The sequence below is a fragment of the Dromaius novaehollandiae genome, chromosome 2, assembly GCF_036370855.1.
Source record: "Dromaius novaehollandiae isolate bDroNov1 chromosome 2, bDroNov1.hap1, whole genome shotgun sequence".
NCBI classification, from domain to species: Eukaryota; Metazoa; Chordata; class Aves; order Casuariiformes; family Dromaiidae; genus Dromaius; species Dromaius novaehollandiae.
The window spans coordinates 142,276,641-142,303,416 of NC_088099.1; the positions used below are offsets into that span (position 1 = coordinate 142,276,641).

General features: G+C 40.7%; 2 protein-coding genes across 6 annotated transcripts in view; one reads left to right on the plus strand and one right to left on the minus strand.

Annotated features, from left to right (window-relative positions):
* The window catches only part of DPYS (dihydropyrimidinase), a 68,153-nt gene that overhangs the window by 25,084 nt on the left and 16,293 nt on the right, over window positions 1-26,776 (plus strand). For 3 of the 5 annotated variants that reach the window (XR_010387984.1, XR_010387986.1, XR_010387987.1), the window contains 3 exons: window positions 388-595; window positions 3,088-3,193; window positions 4,676-17,322. Coding sequence is in view for 1 of the 5 variants with exons in the window: in XM_026119601.2 (XP_025975386.1) it covers window positions 388-595; window positions 3,088-3,162 (283 nt within the window). In the remaining 4 variants the exon portion in view is untranslated. The remainder of the gene's footprint in view (window positions 1-387; window positions 596-3,087; window positions 3,194-4,675; window positions 17,323-26,776) is intronic. The other 2 variants (XR_010387985.1, XM_026119601.2) reach the window with 2 other exon arrangements.
* DCSTAMP (dendrocyte expressed seven transmembrane protein) lies at window positions 12,600-26,327 on the minus strand. Its single transcript, XM_026119604.2, has 4 exons — window positions 26,266-26,327; window positions 19,401-20,452; window positions 13,433-13,756; window positions 12,600-12,702 (listed from the first exon to the last, which is right to left on the minus strand). The coding sequence occupies exons 2-4, from the start codon at window positions 20,424-20,426 to the stop codon at window positions 12,619-12,621; spliced, it is 1,434 nt and encodes a 477-aa protein (XP_025975389.2). The 5' UTR covers window positions 20,427-20,452; window positions 26,266-26,327; the 3' UTR covers window positions 12,600-12,618.

Consider the following 26,776-nt stretch of genomic DNA (forward strand, 5'->3'; position numbering starts at 1 on the left):
GTCATTCTAGCTAAAAGGTCAGAGGTCTTTTCTCACTTTATTGTGCAGATATTTGCTTGACAAGGCAGAATGCAATCAGGTAATCCAAATAAAGTATTACAGTCTGATTTTTTTTCACTCATCTCTTTCTAGTGGAAAATTTTGCATATCAAGGCTGCAAAGTTCTGTCCTTTTGACTCCCCCTTCATTCTTTTCAATTGCAATTACTGTTCAGTGAAATGTTAATGCTCTATTCTATTTTTACAGCTGTTCCATGATATACTGTACAATGTCATAGTTTAATAATGCTGCTAAATTTTCTTCTACTATCCATTTCTCAAATTTTTATAATGAAGTAAATTCAGGGATCATAATAATTTTGGATTCTGTTTTCTTTGGTAAACACAGGACAATATCTGCAGAGACCCATCACCAGGCCAACAACTTCAATATATTTGAAGGAATGGTCTGCCACGGAGTCCCAGTTGCAACAATTTCAAGAGGCAAAGTGGTTTATGAAGGTGGAACTTTCAATGTCACAGCAGGGGAAGGCAGATATGTCTCCCGTCCACCATTCCCTCCATATGTCTACAAACGAGTGAGGCAGCGGGATCAGGTTAATTAAACTAATAAATCTCTGTAATGCTTTGTAGAACATGAGGATAGCTAGCTCTTGGGAAGAGAGGTTTGGGGATTTGGTGGTAATTTCCCTTACTAATCAAAATGTGCCAAGGTGGGAGGAAATGAATCTAACGGCTGAATTTTTATTGTTCTTCCTCTTACAGAAAAATACCATAGTTCCTGCTCTCAGGGAAGTCCATGCAACTTGTAGATCAAGTCTGGGTGCTTTTAAAATAGACTACTACCACTTCCAGAAAGAGTGGGCAAACTCTTTTGATCACGGATGATCTGAATATCTGCTACATTTCACCACTGATTTTACTGGGAAATCACAGAGGCAATGCCCCACACTCAAGAATAGATCTTGGAGGAAAATATCAACAATTTTCTAACTCTCTCATGAATCAGATATTTGGGGCTAAGCCATGCAGAATGTTGAACACTTGGCTCTGTTTCAGCAAGAAAGTGTTAAAAGCTGAATATGTGCATAGTGCATTGCTGGAACAAGGGAGAGAGCTCTGTTCAAGTTTTTATTCTGTGTTTTATTAAAGAAGGACTTTGCAAAACACATGCAGACTGAATTTTCAATGCTTACTTACCATGCAGTGCTTATGAAAAACGTTTCTGATGCCTTAGCATTGCTTGTTGTGCATGGGATTTTCAAAAGCACCCAGCCTATTTAAGTATTTTTAAAAATTGGAAACTGAATCAGTAGGATTCATTGCAAGACCTAGAAGTTGAATCAGATCAGCATCCATGTGAGAACTGGATTTTTTTGTTTGATTTTCCAAACAAAAGGGAACACACTTTGTGCATGATTACAAGGCAGTGTAAATTGGGTAAACTGGAGCTATTTTAATTTGCGTTATGTCAGCATCTGACTACTCTGACTCTTATTTTGAAAATAGAGTCTTCATTTAAACCTCTACACACTTCTTATATGTTCTATCTACCTTCTCAATATGAGTGAAGGTTAATGCTTGTTGGGGAGGGGACAAAAATCCTTACTGTGCCAGAAATTCCCAGAGCTATTGAATGAGTGGACCAGTGGCCAAACCTGTGAATTTGGCAGGAAAAAAGCATGTTCCCTGATCATGAAAATGTAATTGAATTGAAACAATTGCCCCAAAGGCCATGCAGTTCCATGGCCAACTGCAGATATTGCTTCACAGGTCAAAAAGTAAGAACTGTTCATCTACGCTGGCCTCATTCTGTCTTTCTAATTTAGATAGATTCTCTTTGCAGAGTACCTCTTAGAAATCAGTCCTCTGGACCTATCTTCAGTGTGATATGTATCATGCACAAAATGCTACATGCCTGTGAGTCTATTTAATCCACTGGATATTGAAGGCATATAGCACTTTGTAAATGAAGGCTGCTTATTATTATTGTACCTTATTTGTTGTGCAGTGTTGGTCCCTCTGGCTTTTAATGTAAAATAAATGCCATGTAATGGTAATAGAAACTAGCTATGGAAAACAAACTTATAGTAAGGTTACACTAGGAAAAACTTGGGTCATTTCTTCACATGTAAGAGAAAATGCTGTGGTTATTAAATGATGACTAGGTGCTTCCTCCAGCATAGCTGAGTTTTAGTGCATCCAGATCCTGGCATCTCTGCTAAAGCATTATATCCCAAGTAGGAGAAAGATGGGTCCTAAAACAAAAGAAAATGTAAGAGAAAGTTGGCAATCATAGAATTCTAAATAACTTCAGTGACTCTGGCAGATTGCAATTCCTGTCGGAGCTAGGGAGAATTTTCCCTGAACCAAAACATCAAGTACATATTGTTTTCAGAAGTGTTTTTTCAACCAGCTCAACCTCCTGTAGCCAGCAGCTGGGATGGTGGACACAGGGCAGGATTCACTTTGTTTCATCGCTGTTCATTCACCTCTCTTTGCCTGTTTTAAGAGCATCACTGGAAAATGTGAGCATCTTAACGAAGGGCAGCCTTACAACACAAATGCATAGTGAGTCAGCTATTCAGGGATGCTGCTCAGGTTCAGGTTCTCAGTATCTATTCTCCCCTGGGATATCCTGGGGTATCCAAGGTTAAAAACATTTAAAGAAGCAATCAAATACTGCAGATTAGCTGATCTATGGTCATGTTTTAGTGTATCTTAATTGTTTGTGCCATAATCTAGAATTTTCTCAACACTCCACACTCTGTTTAGGCTAAGGAAGTGAGAAGCAGCAATAACATGAGGTGGAGCATGGTCAGTCACTTCTGAAAAATTGATTTTAGAATTGCTTTGTTACAGTGCTGATGGATTAAGCTACCCAGCTCCTTACAAAAGCTGAGAACTGAATAGTTTAATCCCAGTATAAGGGATATTTTCAAGAGAGAGAGTTGATGAAAATGTTGTGAAGCATAAATACATAAATACAGAGCTGGGATATATTAGGTCTGCTATTCTCATGATGTACAATTAGCAAGTGCAAATGGAAGACAAGTATCAGTGAAAGACTTGAAATGCTCTGTTGCAGGTCTGCCAGCCCGTTCCTGTTAAGAGAGCACCATATACAGATGTGGTCTCAGCAACGCCCATCACACCACAATAATAGGCTCATTCCCAAGGTTTGGCTCTTGCAGGTAACTGTCTTTTTTGATTAGTGAAAACTACTTCACTTAATGCTTCTCTGAAACTTCAAGAAGACAAAAGTGCAGCAGGCCTTATAGTGTGTGACAGGCTTGTCTGAAATGAGCCCTCTCAGATGGTGAGTTGTCTCGGTATCTTTAAATTTGATGAAAATGTGCAGCAGCCCAGGTATGGAGGGCCTCTTTCTGATTGAAGCCCCATTAAAAAAGTTCTGCTGAGAGAAGCAAATGGAGTTTAACTGCTAGAGTAAGACATGGATATGAAGACCCATGGAAAAGCTGAACTCAGTTAACACACCACTTTTCCAAGACCAGAAGTACAAACAAAATTAAGTGGTTTTGATTTTCCTTTAAAATTACATGCCAAACAACTTGATGTAAAAATAATTAAATTCACTAATGTCCCTGTCTTATGGGCAATAGCTCTCCACCAGTGGTGCTGTTTGAGTTAAGCACATAGATCAGTATTGGAAGGAAAACAGTTGTCTCCATGCAGTAGAGGTGCTACAGTTGATTCCAGTTGTGGTCTGATGGATGGCTGAGTTTCTGTAAGGCTCAATGCTGTTAAAAGGGAAATGATGCCCTCTTCCCTTTCTCCAGTGTTTCCAGTGCATAACCTGGTTATAGACACTCCCTCATCTGTGTCAGTTCTGTCGTTAAGTAGATCCTTCCATGAGCTGATTTTTTTGCTAACTCAGCAGAAAGTAATTGCCTTCCCTTTTTCTGAGTTAGTTTTCTGTTGGGTTAAAGAGTTGGACTGTCTCTCAGAAGAACCCAGCAAGCATCAGGGGCAGGATAAGATGGCTGGGGAGAAGGGCTCAGGAACAGCACCTCACCTTTTAACTGCTTAACAAACAGGAGAGAGAAATACTTCAGGAAAAAATAAAAGAAATAGGTAAGACATAGGCAAGCATAACTGAGATATGCTGCTGCTGTATGCCAAATGCAACTGAAGCATTTGTCTACTATATCAGAGGGATTGATTAATATGAGCCAGACAAGTCAGCGGGCAGCAGTAAGCATGACAAAATCCAGGCTAAGTTTCAGGGTGCACATACAGAAATAGTTTCCCGATAGACAATGTGAAGCTTCAGTTTTCATCTGACATAAAATGGGTCTATTCTTAGTACTAATTAATACAAGGACAGGAACAAAACTCCAAAGGTGGGAGGGTGAAGTTAGCTTTTCTACATTTCATTGTATTCTTCTTTGAAAGCTCCCTCACAGTGAACCTCATCCAGAGCATCAGTAGCAGCAACAGAATGCAGCATGCTATTTGTTTTCCTCTGTCATAAGGGAGAAAGCTTTTGTAATAGAGAGGACTAAAGGCTAAAGCCGCAATAGAGTGAGGGAGCAATAATAGTTTTTTCTAGCTCTTAGCACTCTTCCCCTGTTATTACCTCTCTGGGTTACAAATTGGAAAGCAGAGATTTTCTTTTGAAAGATTATGTCGTATTGTCTTTCTCTTCTCTGTAGATAAAAGTAACCTCGCTCTCCCCAGTGAAGCCATGCATGCTGGTTCCAACGACTAGTCGATCCATAATCAACTTTTCAAGCACCAACATGTGACAACAATAACCAATAAACATTATACAGGCCTTCCTGCTTGAAAGTTGTCATAGAAATTTCTGTTTAAAAGGAATTCGTTATTAGAACCGAAAAATGATTTTAAGCAAATGGAGTAATAGTAAAATAATAATTATAATTATAATGTAGCAGCAGATATGTAGGTTCTTAGAAGTAGGTACGTCTGGAGATTGTATTTCTTCATATTTTTCTTTAGAAGATATCAGCTAATCTATAAAGTAAAAGCAATGAGTTTTCAGCAAGGGTTAAACATATTCTATATTCTTCCTCTGTTAGGTCACTAATTTCATGTGTTACAAAGATTTCTGTTACATTCAGGGATTCAGAGAATTCTGACAACAGATAGCTGAGTTTGATTTTTGGTTTTTTCCCTTCCTGGATGGAGACATCAGGTACAGCAAGATCCTGATTCAGGGCAACTGTCACTGGTTGAAAAGGCGCTGCTACATTGCTCTGTCCTTATCTTTGAAGGAGTTCATACGTTCGAACTGTTCCATTTGCATAGCCAGGTGTTTATTGATCTGGTCAAGTGACTATTTTATTTTCCCTAGGCTAACCTATAGTTACCATGCTGATGAACTCACTTATAATACCGTTCTGCATTGTGTTCTGGCTTTATAGAGGGACATACATGCGTAGCCTATAGGTCACCAAGGGCAGAGAATAATACCACAATTTCAAAAACCTTTTTTGACTGAAAATGTGAGGTTTTCCCCCATGTAAATAATACTTTGCTTTTGTAAGATAGGATTTTTCTCATTTGCCAGATTTATCCTGTTTCCTCTTTGAGGGGTAAGAATATTCTTTGAAGTGTGATGACATTACCATGCCTAGACAGGTTTTGCCGTGGAAACCTAGAATGTTTTTTAAAATTTCATTTTCACATGCAATAGCCTTTCTTTTTAAGCAACTGTCACTAGGCAATATTTGAAAGAAAAATGACAAAATATCAAAAAAAAAAAAAAAAAAAACTGCCACACCTATACAGGGCGTTTATTGATCCTATAAGTAGCAGCAGTATAATCTGTCCTTCTGTGCAACCCATGGGCCAAACAGACACAGAAAGACACACATGCCCACTGTATTTTAAGACAGACACAGAAAGAATATGATAATTACTGTTGTTTTTAATTTGACAATGGAAGGTAGATTTGTAGTTCCTGCTATATGCATATAGGCATGCAATGAGGTATGAGCTTGTATGAGAAACAAACTCCTAGCTGATCAGTAGGTCTGATGTCTCTAAATAGCAAAGGAAACTTTTCTTCATAACATGACAGAGAACAGTCATGCAGATCATTAAAGCCCAAAGGAGCAAAGATAGTGATTTTTCTAAAAACAGATGTTTTCACAGTGTGATAACAGCAAGTAGTTTTATGACTTACATAAACACCAGTTATGTAAATCGAGTTCCCTAAACCATGAAAGTATATTATCTGTGGAAAAATATATCATCTTTTTAGGCATCCTACACAGTTTTTTTAGAGTAGAAATAAGGAAGCTTCTCCATATACCATTAGCAAAGAGCTCCTGATTCCTCTATTGGTATATTCTGCTCTATATCATGGCTTATACCACTCATAAAGGGAATCCTTTGGGTTTTGTTCACAACAGATTTATACTTTTAATTGCAATGACTCTTATAACTAGTTTGCAGAAGTCATGGAAAAATTCATCTGCATATTCTGCACTGGGATTTACACCAAAGTGTCCATTGTATTTTTGCAACCTTTAGTGCAAAAATCATTGAAACCTGTCAGATTTATGATATTCATGAGTATTTATTTTCTCATGGCACACAGAACACAAATCCTGCCTTTATCAGTTGCTGCAAGGTGCCAGCTGATAGCCCTTGGGAAACTGTGTGACATTAAGTATTTCAGCTCTGTTTTTCAGGCACTGGAGCCTACTGGAGTCTGGCAGTTGAGGCTGTCAGGCTCCAAATCTGTGCAGTCTTTGTTCTTTCCCCAGTTAAGCAGAGCACACTTAGTGGTAGGATCTTCGTAGGGGTATAATTTTGGAACTGTCCAGGTCCCTATTCCAAAACACCAGTAGTGAGTGACAGCCGAACCAAATATAGTAGGAAGGCTTTTCTAATAGGCATATAGTTGATGTGGAATGAAATGTGATTATAAAATGCATCTATGTCAGCACAAGTCCTGAACTGGAGCACTGGAAGGAGCATTGGACCACCTCTTACTCCTGCCTCAGTCTCTAGTCCCTGGCTAGACTTCTGAATTCATCCTGCAACCTGATCTTAGCTATTGCTTGCTTATTACAGACTTGTTGCTGGAGCTGTGTTATAATTGTTATTCTAAGACAACAGCTGCAACACAGTGGATTGCAAAGTTGGCCTAGAGATGACTTGTGCAGCCACACAGTTTCCTTGGTCCTTTCACAGGGAAGCAGGAAAAAAATTACTTTCCCACAGATGTTTGTAGCCTGGCTCATTGAACCACATTCCTCAGGCTGCTGCAGCCTTTACTGAGAGAAATCTTTGATTTTGTTTTTGATTTTCAGTGCTTTGGTCATTCAGCCAAAGTGAGCAGATAACTTATTTTGTCATGGTTAAAACACAGAGCAACTTCTCCCTTCTTCGCACTTCTCATTGGGATACTGCTGGTTTCCTTTCTGTTCTTTTATGGGAAGGTGAAGATTCGAATGCATCATAACAGTAAGGCAAAGCCTCTGCTAGCCATGTTTATCTCACTCTCCCTAGCCAGTCAGAAAGCTGGGGTCTCTAGTGCCCTGCACCCTCCGGTGAGGTGGAATCCAGGGCCAGGAGCAGAGAAAGAACTAGGGACAGCCGATCCTGATACATTATTTTCTAGTTATATAACATTGTTTTCATCCCCATAATTTGCCAGAGAAATTCTGGCATGGCCAGCACATGTTTATTGTCTGGTTTTCTGTTAGCTATCATTCACTGCTTGTAAAGAGCTTACTGCTGTGGTGCAACCACCTCCACCTGCAGTGGTTTGCTCTACCAGCCAGAGTACTAGGGGATCTCTATAGACAGCAATACTGGTGTACATAGCTTTCCTGGGCCACTGGAGGGCAGGACTGGTATTATGTATCAAGAATAGCCTGAGAAACAAGGTACTGTCATGCACAGCAACACCCATGAAGCATGTTCACATGTTTTGAGGCCTGTGCTCATGAAGTTCACAATAACAGCCTTACTTTTGGACTGTATTTCATCAGCAGGAAATAGAGTTCAGTTAATCCTTATTTTCCACTTTTGCAGCATAAAACAGAACCAGAGGAACTTGTCCATTCTTTTTTTTTTTTTTCTTCTTTATTTGCAAGCACCTCTGGGTGATTCAGACTGTGCTGAAAACAAAGTGAGTCAGAGCCACAATATTGACAGAGCAGGGATTGGGGTAAAAGCAGTTGTAAACCCAGTGTCCTCTGATTTAGCATACTCAGCTGCCCATGAAAAATGCTATAGCAAAACTAGCACAGGGCAAAAAAAAAAAGCCTTTAGCTTCGCCATGGAGCGAGCCCAGGTTTGGAGCGTGGGGTAGTAACTCGGCGAGTTCTATAAACAGTTGCTGATGGTAAACAGCCTCGGTTGTATCATACATCAGGAGGGTCAGGAGTGCTAGCATGTCTCTCTGAATTATTGTCACAAGGCAATCAGGTCAACCTTTCATTAATTTTGCAAACCAGATTTGATCCAATTGGGGGATTTTTCACAGTCAGTGAAACAACTTCTACACTGTTGAAGGACGTTTAAAAAGGAAGTTGAGCTCTGCTGTGAGTTCAGAGAAGGAAAGGGATAAATGAGTCAAAGGCCAAATCCAAACTTCTCCTCAGACTCTTGTTCTGACTGCTGGTGATACATGAATTTCTTCTGGCAAGCTCTAGAGAAGCAGTTAGAGACAAAGTCCAGTAAAGGGGAGAGGTGCTAAAAATTCCAATTAAGCCAATAAATGAATAAATAAAACCCTTAATTTCAAATGTGCTGGTAGTTCACTTATGCTTCCAGAAAGAAAAAATACATGCTTTTATCTATGTGGGAAAATGTTCTATAAGAGCAGAAGAAAATATATCAAAAGAGGAAAGAAGACTCTAAATGAGGAAGAGCAGGGGAAAGAGCCAAAATAAAACATAGGAAATGTGAGGAGAAGGTAGGCAAGAAGAGGAACAGAAATTGTGGAAAATACTGTTTTTTTATTGGAACTTGCAGACCGATTTATTTTTAATAAATAAGAAGAAAAAGCAATGATGTAACCACATGATTGAAGGGATGGTAAACAGACAGGACAAAGGGAATCGCTGGGCAGCAGGCAGAGCAGACAGCTGAAGATAATGAAAGAAACCCCCAAACTTCCCCTGCTTGCAGGACAGAAACAAATAGGAAGAAACGGAAACCTAGTAAGGTCTGTGGAGACTGAGAGTTATGTCTCTGTGCAATGCTGGGAGAAAGACAGGCCATCCTTTTTTCATCTGTACAACTATAAAGAAGATTTCAGGGTATTAATGGGTATTTCCATTAGCAGGTATTTCTTCTCCTTTCTTCTCCACCCAAGGGCAACTGAGGCAAAGAACTAAAACTAGATCAGTAGATCAGGGTAAGAACCCTGTAGATCAGGGTAAGAACTGTCCTATAACCGAGATGAATCCCAGTGTCTCTGAGGCCACGAAGGTGACTTTATTTTAGAATTCAAAAAGAATGTGCCAAATGTGCCATTTTCCCAGGTAACGCAGATTTAGGGAAGTAGGGAAGAGCAGAGTCATCTCCTTTGCCTACCATTCAGCTCATTTTCAACACAGGGCTATGCACAGGTATAGTCACATAAGCAAATTGTCCATTAGTCCACTCAAGTGTGCATGTCCAATACAAGTGTAACAGCAACAACATTTGCAAGATGGCACCCTCATGCTGGCACAAGCACAGCACAAAATAACCCAAGCTTCTGCCCTATATTTCTAACGTGTTTTCTGCAATGCTTTCTGCACAGCCACAGAATCACAGAGTAGTTGAGGTCAGAAGGGACCTGGAAAAGTCTTTTATCGTTGCCATGGATCTTGCCCATATGAGTAAGCAAGCTACGCAATACACAGTTTGGTACACAGCATTCGGGTATGACACTGTTCTGTAACCCCCGGTCTCCACCACCCTACCATGGACTACTAATAGGCTCTTTTTTGTAATCAGTCAGGCCCACTATGCTAAAGTGTCTCAAATAAATATGAAGTGCAGGCATGGTATAGTCCTGACAGTGTATTCACAAACTCGAAATCCTAACAGTCTTACTTTAGGTATCTAGTCCAACCATTTATCCCCTTCTGAGTTTCAGAGGAACTATTCCAGTGTGCTACAAAGCTTTCTCTTACTGCTTGCAGAGCAAAAGAGAAAAAGGTATGCTGGGTGGCTAGACAGTAATACAACAGGAAAAGCAAAAAACTCCGAGACAAATTTTGCACCCTTGCCGCCAAATGAAACAAAAATCTCACCCTTGTGATACTGGTGCTAGTCAAACTTGCCACCACCTTCTCATCAATGAAAGATCAAGGCACCACCCTGTCCTTCAGGACTCAAGGAAGCACGTCTGACTCATACCAGCACTGAATTTTTCGGGACTCAACCAAAAATGCTCAGCTCTTACTCGACATTTAACTTTCCTCTTCTGTCTGCGGTGATAACAGGACAAAGGAACACGTCCTTTTGTCAATATACCTAGACAGCTAATCTGCATTGTGCAAGCAAATTCAGAGCACTCCTCACCCTCCTGACATGCTTAACTTTTCTCCCTTTCGCCATGATGATTTTTGTTACTGGTCCATTCCTTGACAGCAGTACCTGGAATGAAAATGTTCTGCTGCTATCCAGAGCTACCCCACATTAGCAAAAGAGGTCATGACTGGGCCACTCGGAAAGTGCCTTCATTCAGCACAACCCTCAGTAATGTATGGTGCTCATCTAGCACCCCAGTTCCCAGAGCAGAGGAAGCAGCACACCAATGACCTGTAACACCCATGTCTATGGAGGAGCAAGGCTTTGTGGAGGGAGAGGGCAGAGCTGGGGCCCAAATGAAAAAAAAAAGGCTTGCTGCTTAGACCTCTGCTTGTCTAAAGCAAAAAGAGATCCAGTATCTTGATGGCTCTTAGCAACGTCTTTAAAGGGGTGAAAAATCTGAAGTGTGGCCTCTAGCCATGCCCTACAAAGTTCAGCAAAGAGTTGAACATCAATTTTTTTTTCTTGAATAGCTAGAGATTACTAATTCTGATGAGATTTAATTATCTATATGTCTTTGTGCTGCATATTTATATTAACTCATCGTGTTTGCTTTGGAGAGGGGATTAGGAAAAGAGAAGGAACCGGACAGCATAGCACTGATATCCCACATAAATTAAGACATTCTGCAGGAAGGTCATATCTCCCTGCAGCAGTTGCAGCTTGTGTGTTTCAGGTGGAAAATAACTTTTGACACTTGCTACTAGAAAGTTTTAAATAAGTCTCTACTCATTCAGATAACAGAGGCTCCTGTTAATGGCTGACCTGGGACATGTACATATTATAAAGGACCAGAGTAGAGTTGCTATTTTTATGCAGGCTAGAGAAGGAAGTTGGCTGTGACTGAAAACCAAGAGCACACTGGATGTTGTGGGTTTCATTTTTAGCTATACATTAAACCTCTAATGCCACTTCAGTCAAACCATTCCTATGTCTTTATGCTTTTAGCATCTGTTTATTGTGTCATATGAAGGTCACATCCCTGATGTTAGTTCGATAGGTGAAGCACTCAGCATTGGCTTAATTCTGTATCATTTAAGTTACTGGTAGCTTTAGCACTGTAATTAAGCCAATTTTTGCCATGTCTGCAAACTCCCTCAGGTGAAAAGATCCGAAGCGTTGTTCATCTCTGCCTGTGAGCCCCTATGCTTCAAAATCAGGTCCTTTGCACCCACAGCACTTTATTCCATTGTATTCTAGCTCTCGTGAGCACTCCCTCTTTTTTGCTTGCTACTTTACCTCTCTCATGACCATCGAAGTTATGGGACAAGCTGCACTAATAATATGGTCTACAGACGTGTAAGTGGGAGATTGAAACTGAGTGAGGGTGCCAGGATGGGAGACTAGGATTAGAAAGTTCTGAGAGACAAATCAGAGAAAGTAAGTGAGGGAGCTAAGGTGAGAGAGATGGAGAGTTCAGCTGGGCTAGAAGACTGAGAGAGCATAGAGGTCTGGAGAGAAGACTCACAACACCCTTACCATAGGGAAGAGACAGCTACAGAGGCAGGAGCGGGTGTAAGAAGCCAAGGATGGGAAAGAAACAAACTAAAGAGTTTGGGGCAGTTGAGGGTCAAGCCTAATAGAAATGTCTAGAAACACCTAAGCCCACTAGGTCAGGTTTTTGACCTGCCCAAAAGCCAGTGGACTACCTCTGCTGTGTCTTCTATCTTCATTCCTGACAAGCACAAAGAAGATATACCTGCTGCTACCATTATGTCCTCTGTTAGCTCAACTGAAAGAGGTTGGTGCAGTAGTCAAAAAGGCTCCAAGCTGTTTGATTCCTTCCATGCAAAAGAACAGACCATCCATGACCATTTAAAGTGCAAAACAATGCGGACCCCAGCTTAAAACATAAATGAATATTAGTGCAACAGGTTCTCCTCTCTGGTGAAGAGCATGCTATCTCCTGCTGCTTCCTGATAAATACCAGCTTTTCCAAAATACTGCAGACCATTAGCCTTTGATCCTACTTTTACATTTTAAAATTGAAATACCATCAGAAAATACTTTCTAGAAAGATGGATGAAATACATAGGGCCTTGTGGAGCCAGAGAATCTCAACCTTATCCAAAGATTCACTTGGTCTCTTTCACGCTGTGTTGTCATTTAGCACACTCCTCTCTTTCTTCCTCACTGCCACTCTTGCCTTGAGTATTGGAAACCAAAAGTTAACCTAAAAAGACAGAAAGATGATGCTAAGATCATAGCGTTACTGAGTTACAGACCACCCAGACACTAACATCCCACATAGTCAGGATTGAAAGCTACTTTTTATAAAAACTCATGTATGTGTCTGTAGTTATCTGTTCAGATTTACCATTTTACCGTGTTTATATTTCCATTAGTACATATACATACCATATATATATATATATATATACACAGATTTATGGCAAGTGTTACCAAAAAGTTCTGTTACCTAATGCTATTTGCCCTCCGACTATGCTTTTAAAGCAGAAATATATGATCTTCCATTTTGCTAAACAGCAATTGAATAGCTCTCTTAACATTAAGAGACTGCTCAGAAATACCTAACATTTGCTGTCTAGATTGCAAGAATACTTTTCGTGCTGGAAGTTCTTTTTATACATTCATGAAAACCAAGCTTCTCCTCTGGAGACCTGCAGGTCTGAGGAGTATTTTCTTGCCAGCATGTAGTCATTTGGGTCATTTGGCTGTACTCATGTTCTGTGAGATGCATGTGTGTTGAGGGGCAGAGCAACATGGTTACAACAGGCAACTCACTCCAGGCCCACTTCAGGAAAGCATTTAAGTATTCCCCATTTGGGAAAGTTTACTAACACATAATTGAACTTAAAAAATGTTTAAATATTTTCTGAGTCTGAATGTGGCTACTACCCTGAGAGAAGGAGATTTGTTTTTCCGTACTGCTGATGGCTTACCGTTCTAGCAAATGCAATCTTCTTCACAGTTTTCTGTTGTAGCTTTGCTCTTTTCCTGAGTAATTTTGCATGCAGATAATATATCCGTTTCATCTCAGTGTCAGGATAAAATGAAGCTGACACAAGTATTTTAAGTTGGGTGAGGACACCAGAGAATAATCCCAAAACTGTTAAGAAGACGACGATAATTCCAAGTGGGATCCATGTCGCGGACAGATAGAGTTCTGGCTTAGGGATGCAGTCATGCTTAAACAGAGAGATCTTGAAAAGGTCATTCTTTACAGTAAGTGCTCTATTACCAATGATAAAGTTGTTCTCATTTCTCTGCACAAGAAAAGGGGAAAGAGAGAGTTGATTGTAGTACTGATTGCCCCCTTTTTAACTATTTTTCCCATTTGATATTCAGTTTTACAAAGGACTATAAATCATCTAGTCCATCTACATTTTGTCCATCCTACAAAGGACTACTCACAACAATATATTTATTAACTGTCTTTAAAATGTGTCAGATTGCGTTTTCACCATTTCTATAGGGAGACTGTCCCACAGCTTAGACTGTTAGAAACTTAGCTGCTTGGTGGCTCTGACACACAAACACTTAGCTAATCTGGCTGTGGTGGTGTCATAGACTCCCACTCCCCTGAATCTGCCCATATCTTCTGTTAGAGGGTCCTCCCTTCGGAATAAAACCATGGAGCAGAATGTGTCAGTCCCTTAATTTGTAGCTCAGTACGTACTCAACAGTGCTTCCACACTTCCACCTAGGCCAGTGCTCTGACCACAAGGTTATTGCGCAAAACAAAGTCACCTCTCCTCCTCTAAAAGGTGCCTGATCTCAGAAGAGCTGATGTCTTGCACTGTTTGTGGACGGAGATGCTGAATGACAGGAACTAAATGAGATATGCTGCTGGGGACAGTATTTCCTACTGGCAAGAAACTTTCTGCTCAGCATGTAGGAACACTGAATCATCCAGCTCTCTTTTCTTTTCTTCTCATCCCCTCTTGTCCAGGGGATATATGGCTCTTCTCTGTGGCTCTTCAACCACGCTACAGAGATCAGGTACTTCTGTTAAGCACTCATTAGATAAGTCAGGTGCCCAAAATAAGCCATTCATTTTCAGCCTGTTCTCCCTTTTCTTAACATTTCCTGTTATCCCTTTTCTTAACATTATCCTGTTCCAATCTACCTCAGTCTGTTGTTACTATATACTGAACTGATATAGAAACAAGGAAAACTTGCATTAGGAACTCTATGAAACACAGATACAAAAATGCATGCAGACCTTAACTGTTCATGCCAAGAATAAACACCTCAGGAGGTTGCTGAGTGTGTTCTGCTTTCAGTCGCTTTCTCTGAGATCAGCAACCCTGAGGTTTGTTATGACAAAACCATTAAGATTAAATTTTACATTTTTATGTGATTAGCCTTCAGTGGGGAACTAGAAGCAATCTGATACTTGCCAAATTTTCTCTTTTGGGAGAGAGTCTATCAGCTCTCCAAAGGATTGAATACTGCACATAAACAGAACAAATCTAAAGTGTGGAGGCCATGAATCAGACAGGCAGGGTCAAGCTCAGATTAGTGAATGGTGAGACTAAGCTCCTTCCTTGCACTGACTTGGCTTTCACCCCATGCAGATCATGAGGGGCTGTCCTCAAGGTGAGAAGGGCAGGAACACATGCAAAATGGCATACTGAATCACACAGAGGATGGTTGAGGTTGGAAGGGACCTCTGGAGATTATCTAGTCCAACCTCCCCCCCCAGCTCAAACAGCAGGGAGTGGGTTGAGCAGGTTGTTCAGGATCGTGTCCAGTCAGCTTTTGAATATCTCCAAGGTCAGAGACTCCACAACCTCTCTGGGAAAACTGTTCCAGTGTTTAAGCACGCTCACAGTAGAAAAGTTTTTTTCTAATGTTTAGGTGGAATTTCTTGTATTTCAGTTTGTGCCCTTTCCCTCTTTTCCTGTCACTAGGCACCACTGAGAAGAGCTTGGCTCCATCTCCTTCACTTCCTGCCTTGAGAAATTTACATGCATTGATAAGATCTCCCAAGCCTCCTCTTCCCCAGGCTGAACAGTCCCAGCTCTGTCAGCCTTTCCTCATAAGACAGATGCTTCTGTCCCTTAATGATCTTTGTGGCCCTTTGTCGGAATTGCTCCAGCATGTCCATGTCTCTCTTGTGCTGGGGAACCCAGTACTGGACCCAGCACTGCAGACGTGTCTCACCAGGGCTGAGTAGAGATCCCGGGTGCCTGTTGCTCTTGCTTGATTTCCTGTTTGTTGAGATGGACCATTCTTGAGCTTAGAGGAAGTGGTCCTTGAAAATCAACCAGTTCTCTTGGACTTGTCATCTCTTGAGGACTGTGTCCCTGGGGATCAGGACCGTTCGTGGTCCCATGGATGTTTTGGTGATGCTAGAGCACAGCTGCTGTTCAGCAGGAAGGTTTTTATGAGATGCCCAAGATGTGGGAAGGCAGGCACTCTGGAGTAAGAGCAAACGTGAGGAGTAAAGCCCCCTTTAGCATGTGTGGCAATCTGCCACTGCAACATATCTCACATTATATTGAACAGATGATGACAGCCTGTCTGCTTTTGCACAGGAATCTGACCTCTCCAGGATGATTCTGGCTTGCTACACATGCACAAATCACACAGGTACAGCAGTTTCAACAGCTTTTTTAAAGAAAGTTTGGGTAATAGTCTGCACTTGGCAGCCCGCATCCTTTAGGTGAAAATGAGTTTTCCATTGACATGAATTGGTAACTTTTGGCTTATGTCTACCATACAGATCCTGAATTTCTCCATTTGTTAAGAAAGAACTGGTCAATAATTTAATTTTTATCCTATGGAAATGTTTGATATTTTGATATATCATGCAAAAATATCATCATCTGAGGAATAATAGAATTTGACTTGTGGCCTGACTTTTCATTTTAACTCATTTCAGTACAAGGTTGCACTTGCCTGAGGTGCCCCCATGTCTCAAGCACGCTGTGCCCTAAGGCTTCCTTTTCCCTCATGGCTCAGTCCCAAGCAGATGAACTTCCCATGACACACCGGGACCACCAGGCTGCCACAGGACTGTCTAAGCTAAACCTGCAACAGCCTAACAGTGTGTCATTGGAAGTGTGGTCTGGCTGAGGAGATCAGCTCAGAGGGACAATATGCCACAGGCAGAAGTCAGAATGGAAATCTCTTTGTCAAAGATTGTATGTCTTGTTCTGTTTACTTGTAATTTTGAGCAAAACACTTACTGTATTGCTCACCTTAAGAATCTTACTCTCTGAAGTCTCTTTTGTCAAAATGAGCTTTGGGGGGATGGTGAGAAAAGGGAATGAATCCTCAGTATGATCAGCTCTAAGAAGAAGTAATAGAAAACATTGAGTAAGGAAGCACTGACAGAGGAAAGAGCTTGTATCACATTGCACTAATAGTCAAACATCCCCTTGAAATGCTTTTATCTTGAAAGTATCAAAGGGTTATATGCTTTGGGGAAATGTTTTAAGCCTGTTCCTGCAAGCTATCAAATTGCACAGCTTTCCTGTGCCTGTGCAGCATCACACAGCAATGGTGAAGCTGGCATCAAATGTGCATAGGGATGTCTCCCTTGCCCCCTGCTCCAGCAGCTGCTTATGGATTTTCACCTAAATGATAATTCAGAAATCGTCCTTGGACTAGGGGCTAGAAGTTGGGAGGCCTCATTCCCAAGGGGATATCCTATCATTAGGCTATATTGTCTTTACACTCTTCCTTCCAGATTCTTTACTCTTGCACTCCTGGCTTCAGCATGGCCTAGCTGGAAGATGAGGAGAGGAGAATAATTCACCTACAGGGAGCAGTAACCTCTCCAGACAGTGAAGCTCAGAGCCAGGGCTCTTGGTTACTCAAGGTATTTATGCAAGAATTGTACTTCCACTCACATCCTTTGCTACACTCAAGAGAGGGCTGGTCTTTTCATATCCTGAGGGGATGCTTGCACTCTGCATGGGCCTGAAAACCTGCCCGTTCAATGAGACAATTGCTTCAACAATGTCCTAATAGCTCAGGGACAGTGTTCTTGTAGAGGTATTGAAATTTTCAGTAAAGTCAAGAAAGAGAAAGGAGAGCCCTGGTTTAGCTCTCAATGATTCCCCAAAGACCTTTACGTGCCTTGCTCTCTCCTATGACCATAGAGGGAGCCCCACCGCCTGCTGTTGTCCTTCTAAATCACCTTGCCAGACCCAGGTGTCTTCATCTTTGGATGTTACAAGGCCTGAGTAAGGTGCCTGAGTGACTAGCAGACTATGACCACAGTGGCCTACATTTTCACTAGGAAATGTTAAATGTCTAATGTTCTGCTGCTGCTCCTGTCCAGAAATTCAGTGATCTTGGCTGAGCAGGTGAGCTCAGCATATAGCTCCTGACTAAGCATGTTTGGGGTTCACAAAGTACACATCTTAGCAGCAGGGTTGTTTGGGGAAGTGTAGCCAAGTGGATATGCTCCAAGGATACTTAACATATGGGGAACAATACAAAACACCCTATGCTTGCATAGGAGCCAGAACAACCTTGCTGTTGGTTGTGCTGGCCCCTGTCTTTTATATAATAGTCTACTTGGTACAGTATGCTGAAAGTGGGAAATCTGATTTCTACTGTGGGAATAATGCTCTTAGAGGTGGAACAAACCACACTAAAATTACAAATGGCCCACAGTAACAAAGAAAGCAAGAAATCTTGTACATTATGAAAAAAATCAAGCAGAAAGATGAAAAATCAAGTATAAAGATGAAATATAAAGATGAATTAAGAATCAGATCTGTAACTGAGAAAGACAAGTTTCTTCTTAAGTGTAGTATTACCTTTCCTGAAAAAAAGCCAGGGTATCCATCTTCATGCTTTTGTACTAATTCCTTTTTGAAATATTTTGTGATGACAGTATGTTCTCTAAGACATCTTCTTTCAACAATGGCACAAATGCAAGAACTACTAACAAAGCCATAAATAAGCTACAAGTAACCTGTTGCCAAGCAGTTTTTGAAGACTCAGATTATACCATGGTAAAGACCATGATTTATGAAAGGGAACCCTTTTGTGTGAATTCTCTGTAGAGACTGCAGGTTTTTTTATAGATGGATTTAGCCATGCTGGAGAGCCCTACTTTGGGCTTTTCCAAATTGCAGGCAGGACTCTCCTTTATTAGAAATGCTTGAGAAAACTGTTTAAGTAAAACAAGTGGTCTTTTCACTCAAGATGAAACTGAAGTTCTAATCCCAATATACAAGCAGTTTTTCACCATGAGGGTGGCTAAGCACTGGAACAGATTACCCAGCAATGCTGTGGGATCTCCAGCCTTGGTAGTATTTAAAATTTGACCAGACCAGACCCTGAGCAACCTGATCTAACTTTGACATTAGCCCTGTTCTGTGCAGGGGTTGGTCTAGATAACCTCCAGAGGTCCTTTCCAACCTAAATTATTTGATGATTCTATGCCAGTGCTGTTCCTACTGGAAGAACCTTCAGGTTTTGGCAATATACTATTATTTGGTGTGCATACAGCTATGTTTTTTTAAATAATGAGCTCTTCACTTTACTCAGCTGAAGAAAGATGGGCATCTCTTACATTAGTTTCACAGTTGTATTATAACTATAAAAATGGTGCTTTACAAACATTGTTGCCATGAGATTCCATGTTTAAGCTTCTGATCTTCTCCACATATATAAATGAGAGGATGAAACTCCTTCTTCCCATATTTATTACTCTTGAGAAATATGATGACACTTTTTGGAAAGATCAGGGAATTGTCTTGTTCCATCCAACATATGTATCTGATAAAGGTAATGACTCTGTTTGACACAAATGTATGAATTATAGTGCCATGAAAGAACAGACGGCTGCAGGAGCAGACACTCCTGCAGCTGTCGAAGAGGAAAGGAAATTCTTCTACACTAAACTAAACTAAGAAATATAAAGTATTGACAAGTACTTACTTGCTGAAAGAGACTGAGTCCAATCTCTAGATCTGGCAGTTCTTGGAGATGCTTATTCACAGAAATAATTAACCAATAAAGCAAGTAATCTATTGCTGCAAATAGGAGCCAGATGCAAAGATGAATAATTACAGGGAGAAGAAAATGCTGCATGTTTTTTCCATCTTTCCATATGAGGCAGAAAGATGGGATTGTCGCATAATCTTTTCTTTCATTTCTGTTAAGTGGCAGAATGCAGGGTTTTTGTTGCTGCCTTTGATGTTCATCAAATGCAACAAACTGTTTTGTGATATAAGTATTTTTAAACTTTGCACTGTGAGACCCCACAAATTTTTTGATAAAGAGACCTGTACCTAAAGAAACTAGAAGAATCCCCATCATAGGCAATACTCTCTGTCCTATATAGGGCAGTACAGTCAGTATAAAAGATATCTGGTTAGCAACTTTCTGGATTTCTTGTTTTGTGTTATTTAGCTCTTGTTTCAATGTGTCATCTGAAATTGAGTAAGATGGTGTGAATTCATGACTTAATGACACTATGTCTTTAGATAGTTCAGTGGAAAACTTGGCCTTCTGGTAAATCCATTTTATTGCCTCAACGTAATGTTTTATGAAGGCAAATTGCTCAACCTCTAAATGACAGGTTATACTATCTGCCAGAATCTTCAGGTTGTGAAAAATACTTTGGATGTTGCCAGCTACCACAACACCTGTACCAGCAGTAATAAGAGCGTTTCTGCCTTCTCGCAGTCCGCAGGAAAGAATGAACAGAATGCTAAAACAGCGCAGGTGCTTGAAATAACAGAGTGCAACAGTAAGCGCGATCCAGATGAATCCGGAAATCAGTAAGGCATCCAAAGGCCGGTGTGCTAGGGAGAAATTTATGCCAAGAAAGACGAGAACACTGGAGAGGAAGCCAACTGTAGAGCAAACTGCAAAAAGCTGCATCAGATACTTCCAGCCAGGCTTCCTTTCTGATATAAAAATTCCCCAGGCAATCTGGGCTATTGAGACAAATGTTCGCATTTTCTTCTGATTATTGTTGACTCAAACTAAAAAGAAAGGAAAAAAAATTCTATTAGTTGCAGGGTCACGCTATTGACAATAATATGATTTTAATTGACTGATCAAATCTTTTTCACACTGCAAAAAACATCAGAGTCTTACTCTGACTGAACTGCCCCTTGTGAGGCTCAAATAGACCATGGAACTGAGAGAGAAAAGAAAACTGGAAATTCCTCCAATTTAGAAAACACATGAATGTGGGGGAAAAAACACAGGTTTGCTTGGTCACTTAGTCTCAAATGTCACATTTATAAACACTGAAGAGATGGTTCTGAAATGCATTTTGTCCTTTTTTTTCCCCTTCAAAATATTTGCATCATTTTACTTTCTGTATGTTTTGATTTCTCATTTGGTATACATCCGTAACTGTACATAAATGAATATATAAATATATATATATGTGTGTATGTACACACACACACACACACACACACAGGTGCATATGGGAAGAGAAGGCGAGGGCAGTAAGCCTAGCCTACCACTCAGTGCTTCCCCTGGGATGGTAGCTTTGCCAGGAAGAGAAAGAGGAGCACGGGAGCTCCCGGGGGAGTGCCCTGCTGCGGGAAAGCGCGGCTGGGCCCTGCGGGGAGCAGCCGGAGCTGCTGCCAGGGCAGGAGGAGCAGGGGGAGCAGCACGCGCATGCTGCCAGGGACTGCGGAACGCACTGCGCCTTCCTCTGCTGGCGGTAGGTCAGTACAGAGGCAAGGACGTATGTCTCAGAGGCATCGTTCTTTCTTCGGTCTCTCCTGGGATAGCACAGCAACAGACTGACCCATATACGCAGTTAACCCTAACTGCTCATACTGTTACCATCTTTCCTGCTTACCAGCATGCCTATACTGTAAATTACAGAGTACTTTTGTGAGATTAAAGCAGTTCCTGTTTGATGGGAAACAGTATCCACCGTGTGTTCATATTTTTCCTTCTTCTTTTACAATATAATATTCACTGTGCAATTTGTCCAAAGATACAAAACTAATTTATATGCATATTACCCTTTCATCATACTAAAACAAATAAGAACCTAATTAAATAAAACAAACTGTTTCAATTTTATAATAGGGAACTGTTGTCTTCACAAATACATCCTGAAGATATTACTTTGTCTTTTGTTTAGCTTGAACACAGCAGGTAGCCAGGAATTAAACTATTATTTTATATACATACTATATTTTAACGGCATTTGACTTCATGAATTCTGTTAGCATTCACTTTAATGTTTTCCCTTCCTCTCTTTGCTGTTATTTATGAGGTATGTCATTACCACTTTTACATATAATAGGAGCTGAAAGTGATTAGAGCACCCGCCTGATTCCAGCTGGACCCTTCTCGGCCTCCTGTGCTCCGGGTGCTATTTTTCTTACCCTCACTTGTGCCTGACCCTTTCGAGGGCTGAGGGCTATCCTGAAAGATGCTTGAGTGTTTTCAGTGCTTAATAACTTCAGCAGAGATAAAAGGTGAGCAATAGCTCTCAGGTTGGGCTGAATCCCTGGCACTGTCACACCGCTTGGCAAGGCTTAGGAAACTGCGTCCCTCCAGTACCTCAGTGAACTCATATGTAAATTGAGTGTAACAGCAACTAGCAGTTCTTTCACAGGAGTGACGATTAACATCGGCAAAGCATTCAGGGAGCTGCTGGTAGAAGTCTCTATGTCTTTGGGTAAGTGGTGCAAGCAAAACTGGGAGAGGCAGCATAGGAGACATTGGACTCCAGCTTTACGGTCAGCAGAGCTAGCCTCTGCTTATATAAATGGTCTCCCTTCCCCTCTTCTTATCTAACCAGAAATTAACTAGGCATTTTTAGGAAACATTATTAAAAAGGAGACATTTATAATCCTTCAGTCAATCAGAGCCTGACCTAAGAACTACTAACAAACCCCGCCACCAAATCCCGAACTTCGTAGATCAGATCTTTAAACAGTATATCCTGCCACATCTTCACTGTTGATCTAAAGAAAAATATCCTACACTGTCAATGGATTAAGAGTTCTTCATTTTAAAAGTCAGAAAAATCAAATGCAAAAAATCTAGCATTTATGCCACATTATGCAAAAACATCTATGTGAGAAAGACACACCCAGAGTTTTCTTTTGCAGCATTGGTTTTATTGCTGTACTCAAGCATAGTTTCTACATGGCCTTGAATGTTTGTACATACACGTATAGTGTATTCCTGCTAACATTTATAAACATACAGCTATATAGGCTGCAGTATGTGCCTGAGAGTTTGGCATGATTTGCATGCAAGACTGACTGACTCCAGGAATTGGAGAAAGAGAGAGTCAAGAATGAAGCTGTTGAATGAACAAAAGCCCTACTTCTGGGACTGGAGACTGGAGATCTGTAAAACATGGGTAGAAACAGAAAATAATCAGAAAATCTCCTTTTCTGGGCAGACATACAGTTGCTGTGTGCTTGCATGAGGAATCACTGGACTACTCAGCAAATACAGAGCAGGTTTGTCCCTAATCTGTGTGAACACAGAGTTTTAAGTCAGGAGAGGTGTCGTGAGGAGCTGTTGATTTTTGGAGCCTGCACAAGAGATGCTCAGGTGAGACTGTATGATCTCCTCAGGCAGCGGACGGGGGGAGCATTTGCCATCCTCTGCTGAGCCCTTCCCTGGAGCGCAGCCACTGCAGAAGTCCTGACCTGGATGTACATCCGTATGAGTCTTTCCATGCTCCCATTTTCCCCAGTAAGACACCATCAACAGATGCAGATATTCAGCATAGGAGAATCACCCAAAGGATGAAAACTGTAGGCCTAAAAAGTTGTGGAGGCCAAAAATTCCGGTATCAGCAAGCTCTTAAACAGCTGTGAAGGCTTGGAGGGGAAAACAACACCCTGGCTCAGAGCTAGAAATAAATCTTTGGCTCAGCTAAAGAGTCCTTAAAGTAAGTAGTAAACCTTGAGAGCTTTCTGTAATGATTCCTCTTGAAAATATAAATCACAAAAGCTCTCCTGAAGCTGCAGATACGAATTCTAACAGGAGGGTGACAGGAACAAATATTCCTTTCAACTGTAATCTGAAGCACAGTATTTTTCTCCTCTGTCCCATAACATGTGCCAGTGTGGGGACTGCTACCATTATGTATGTAGCATAAGGAAAGAATTATTCTTAGAAAACAGTTTTTTGCCCTTAGGTGCCACTTTCTTTCAACCATATTTTCTAGTGATCTAAGCCACAGAGGGCAGCTGGGAACTCTTGAGCTCTAACTCTGCCTTTGAACCTGTTTTTTTCTGTAGGGCCCAAAGAGAACCTGTCTATGCCTTTGTTTCCCTCGCTAGGAAGTACTTATTCAGATCTGGAAGGGTGATATTTGTCTACCACACTGCCTGCTGGCAGGACTAATTATGAGAACAAATTCTCAAAAGGGGCTTCTCCAGCAAGGCGTTTGGTCCATACTTCTTAAGGCTTATGATGTACTTAAAAGTCCAAGATTAATGCAATGTAAGTAAAAAGTATTGTTCTAGTTGCAGTTTAAGATAAAAGAGGAAACATTTAGAGAGATTTTTAGATCCTACTTGTGATATGTCAGATGCTGGCTGCAGTTTTTCAGTAAGTAGAGGACAAGTGAAAAGCATCAAGGGTCCCTGGAAAATGTCTTTCCAGCTCAGCCACAAGCCCTCTGCTAGAGTTCTGCAATTTTTATACCATACGTGTTCATATCATGTAGGATTTCTTCCCCTGCTTGCTATGGACACTCCTCCAAAGTTATCTCCCAAGCATTATGGCCCCCTTCTTCTGGAACTGTCTCTACCCAAATACCTCATTGCTTAGACCAGACTTACGTTTGTGCATATGAATTAGTCATCCATCTGAACTCTCTGCCTCTTCTCAACTACAGAGAAGGAGCAGCAATCTCATAAAAATGTGTTGTGGAAAAACTAACAGAATCTTCAAAATAATTAGTTTCCATTAAATATTTTAGATAGTTGATGTAAATTTTAAGTGCAAGTAGACCGTAAGGATACAGCTGACTTGGCAAACCACGACAAACAGAGTCACATCTTTAAGTCTTTTATTCTGATACAGACTTAACGCAGGCAAACGCTGGGGCCTACAGTTCCCATTGAGTTAAGACTGATTAGTAGCACCTAATTCATACACCTTCATATAAAGCCTGGTATAACCTTTCACTGTGTAGTCCTATTATTTGAGCAGAGCTCATGAGGATCATGCCTGCTTTGGCAGGCCTATGTCCCGTGCAGTGCACAGGCTGTGCATACAAAGCCCAAGTTTCATTACAAACCAAGAGGAGCAATAGGTTTCATGGGAAACTTATATCCCATTGATTCTAAAGCTTCAGCTACACAGTGCTTTTTGCCTCATAAATCCTATTTGGATTTTGCACAAGAATTACAGAAGGAAAAACACACAATAAAAATACAGAAACAAATGCTTCCTTTTTTGGCAGTTTTAGCAGCCTTCTTTCCCTGCCTGGATCAGTTACACTGAAGTGTAAAAGAATTACTTCCCTTTTTCGGATGCCATCAGAAAAATACAATACTGAACTACGTTTTAGTAAGAGACAAAAATGTGGGAGAGAAGTTCCACATTATTTTCCTTGTCATTGCACAGCATTCAGCAGAGAAACTAAACACCAATATAAAATCCAGCAACATTAATATAATGATCCTCAGGGCTTCACTAAGACCCTTGTCATTTCTTGCGTTCACACATTTTGTTTTTAACTGGGGAAGAATGGTATTAAAAACAACAAACACATGGGAGGACTGAAATATATAATCAAAGTGTGCAAATAGGAACCTGAAATACCAAACAATGCAGCAATGCAAATAAAATACCAATTCATTCAAAAGCCCCTCCCAAAAATCCCAAACAAAAGCCTCAACAGATCAAGATCCCCTTTTCCTTTTTTTAAATACATGGCTCAGGAAAATTCTAAACAGTACAAGATATTATTGAGTCTTCAGGATGCTACGAGTTGGTTTCACATCATCTAATTGCAAATGTCTACAGTTTAACGCCCACATCTGAGTTACCTGTCTTTGTGTCAATGAGAAAAAGGCAGCTACCCAGAGCCATACTCCTGATGTATTTTAGAAGTCTGCCTTAGAGTGAGATGGTTTGCATCATACAGGAGCTTTTTTCTCTATATTGACCATAAAAAGAGTCTGGATTTCTCAGATGGAGCTATCCAAAGTTAAACAAGATGAGCTTCACTCTATGTTTCTCCGTTGTAAGCACAGATAACATTCGACTGAGCTGGGCTCTCAGAAAAGGACATAATAAATGATCAGGGGTGACCATAGAGATTGTGCAGCTATGGAAAGAAAATGGAACACGAAGTCAAATTTTCTCAATACTAGCACTATCAACAGTGTTACATTTGGAGGCTCTGATGCTGCAGACCCACATATATGTGCTTCACTTAAAGCACTGGTAGGAATGGAGGCACAGTTTGGGAAACCCAAAAGATAGTTTGCCTGTTGACAAAACTAACTCCATAGCGAATAGAAAATTCCTGGATTTGGGATGGAAGGGATCTTGAAAGGTTACCCAGTCCTTTCTCTTACATATAATATCACTATACATAGTTTTTGGAATAGCCTAGGACTAAATAGCTGCATGAACTTTAGAAATAGCCCCTCCAATTAGTAAGATGAGAAAAATGAACTCAACTTCAGCAGAATGACCATGATTTACTATGGTTCTTAAGGAGCTAGTCCTTAAAGCAATTTCTTTTTTCCAGTGTAATCATGTAACTTAGAACAGCTAAATCAGTCCATGATTGCTATCAACAGTTACTTGATATTAACCCTAAAGCGTTACTTACGGGCCCTCCTGTAAAGCACATGAAGGATCTTCACATTGCTGTGTCTCTTGGTTTTGGTGAAGAGCAGAGACTGGCACTACTGAAAAACTTTTGCATGAGTCATTTCTCCCCCACCCTCCCTCAGTGAGTCAGGCACACCACAATTTTGAAATTATTCTGATCTTGACAAAGATTAATGAGGAAGTAACTTAAGCCCAAGACCAAAATAGTATATAATTTGCAAGTGCCACTTTCCACCTTTTTCGTGACGAAGTAATAGATATCAGCAAATGAATTCTGGGCCAAGATTTCAATGACTTAAATTTATGTTGAATAATGCCTTAAGTCTGGAACATCTAAGCTATTTTGGTGCTTCTCATTTAACCTAGTGGCAACTTGGTGCCCAAATAACTTTCAAATTCTAATCCTTTTTACCCGACAAATGTTCTTACTGTGATCTATGTGAATATTTTGGTAGAGAATCTGTCAGAATCTGGCCCTTAGAATGCTACCTGCCTTAAATGTCCAACAA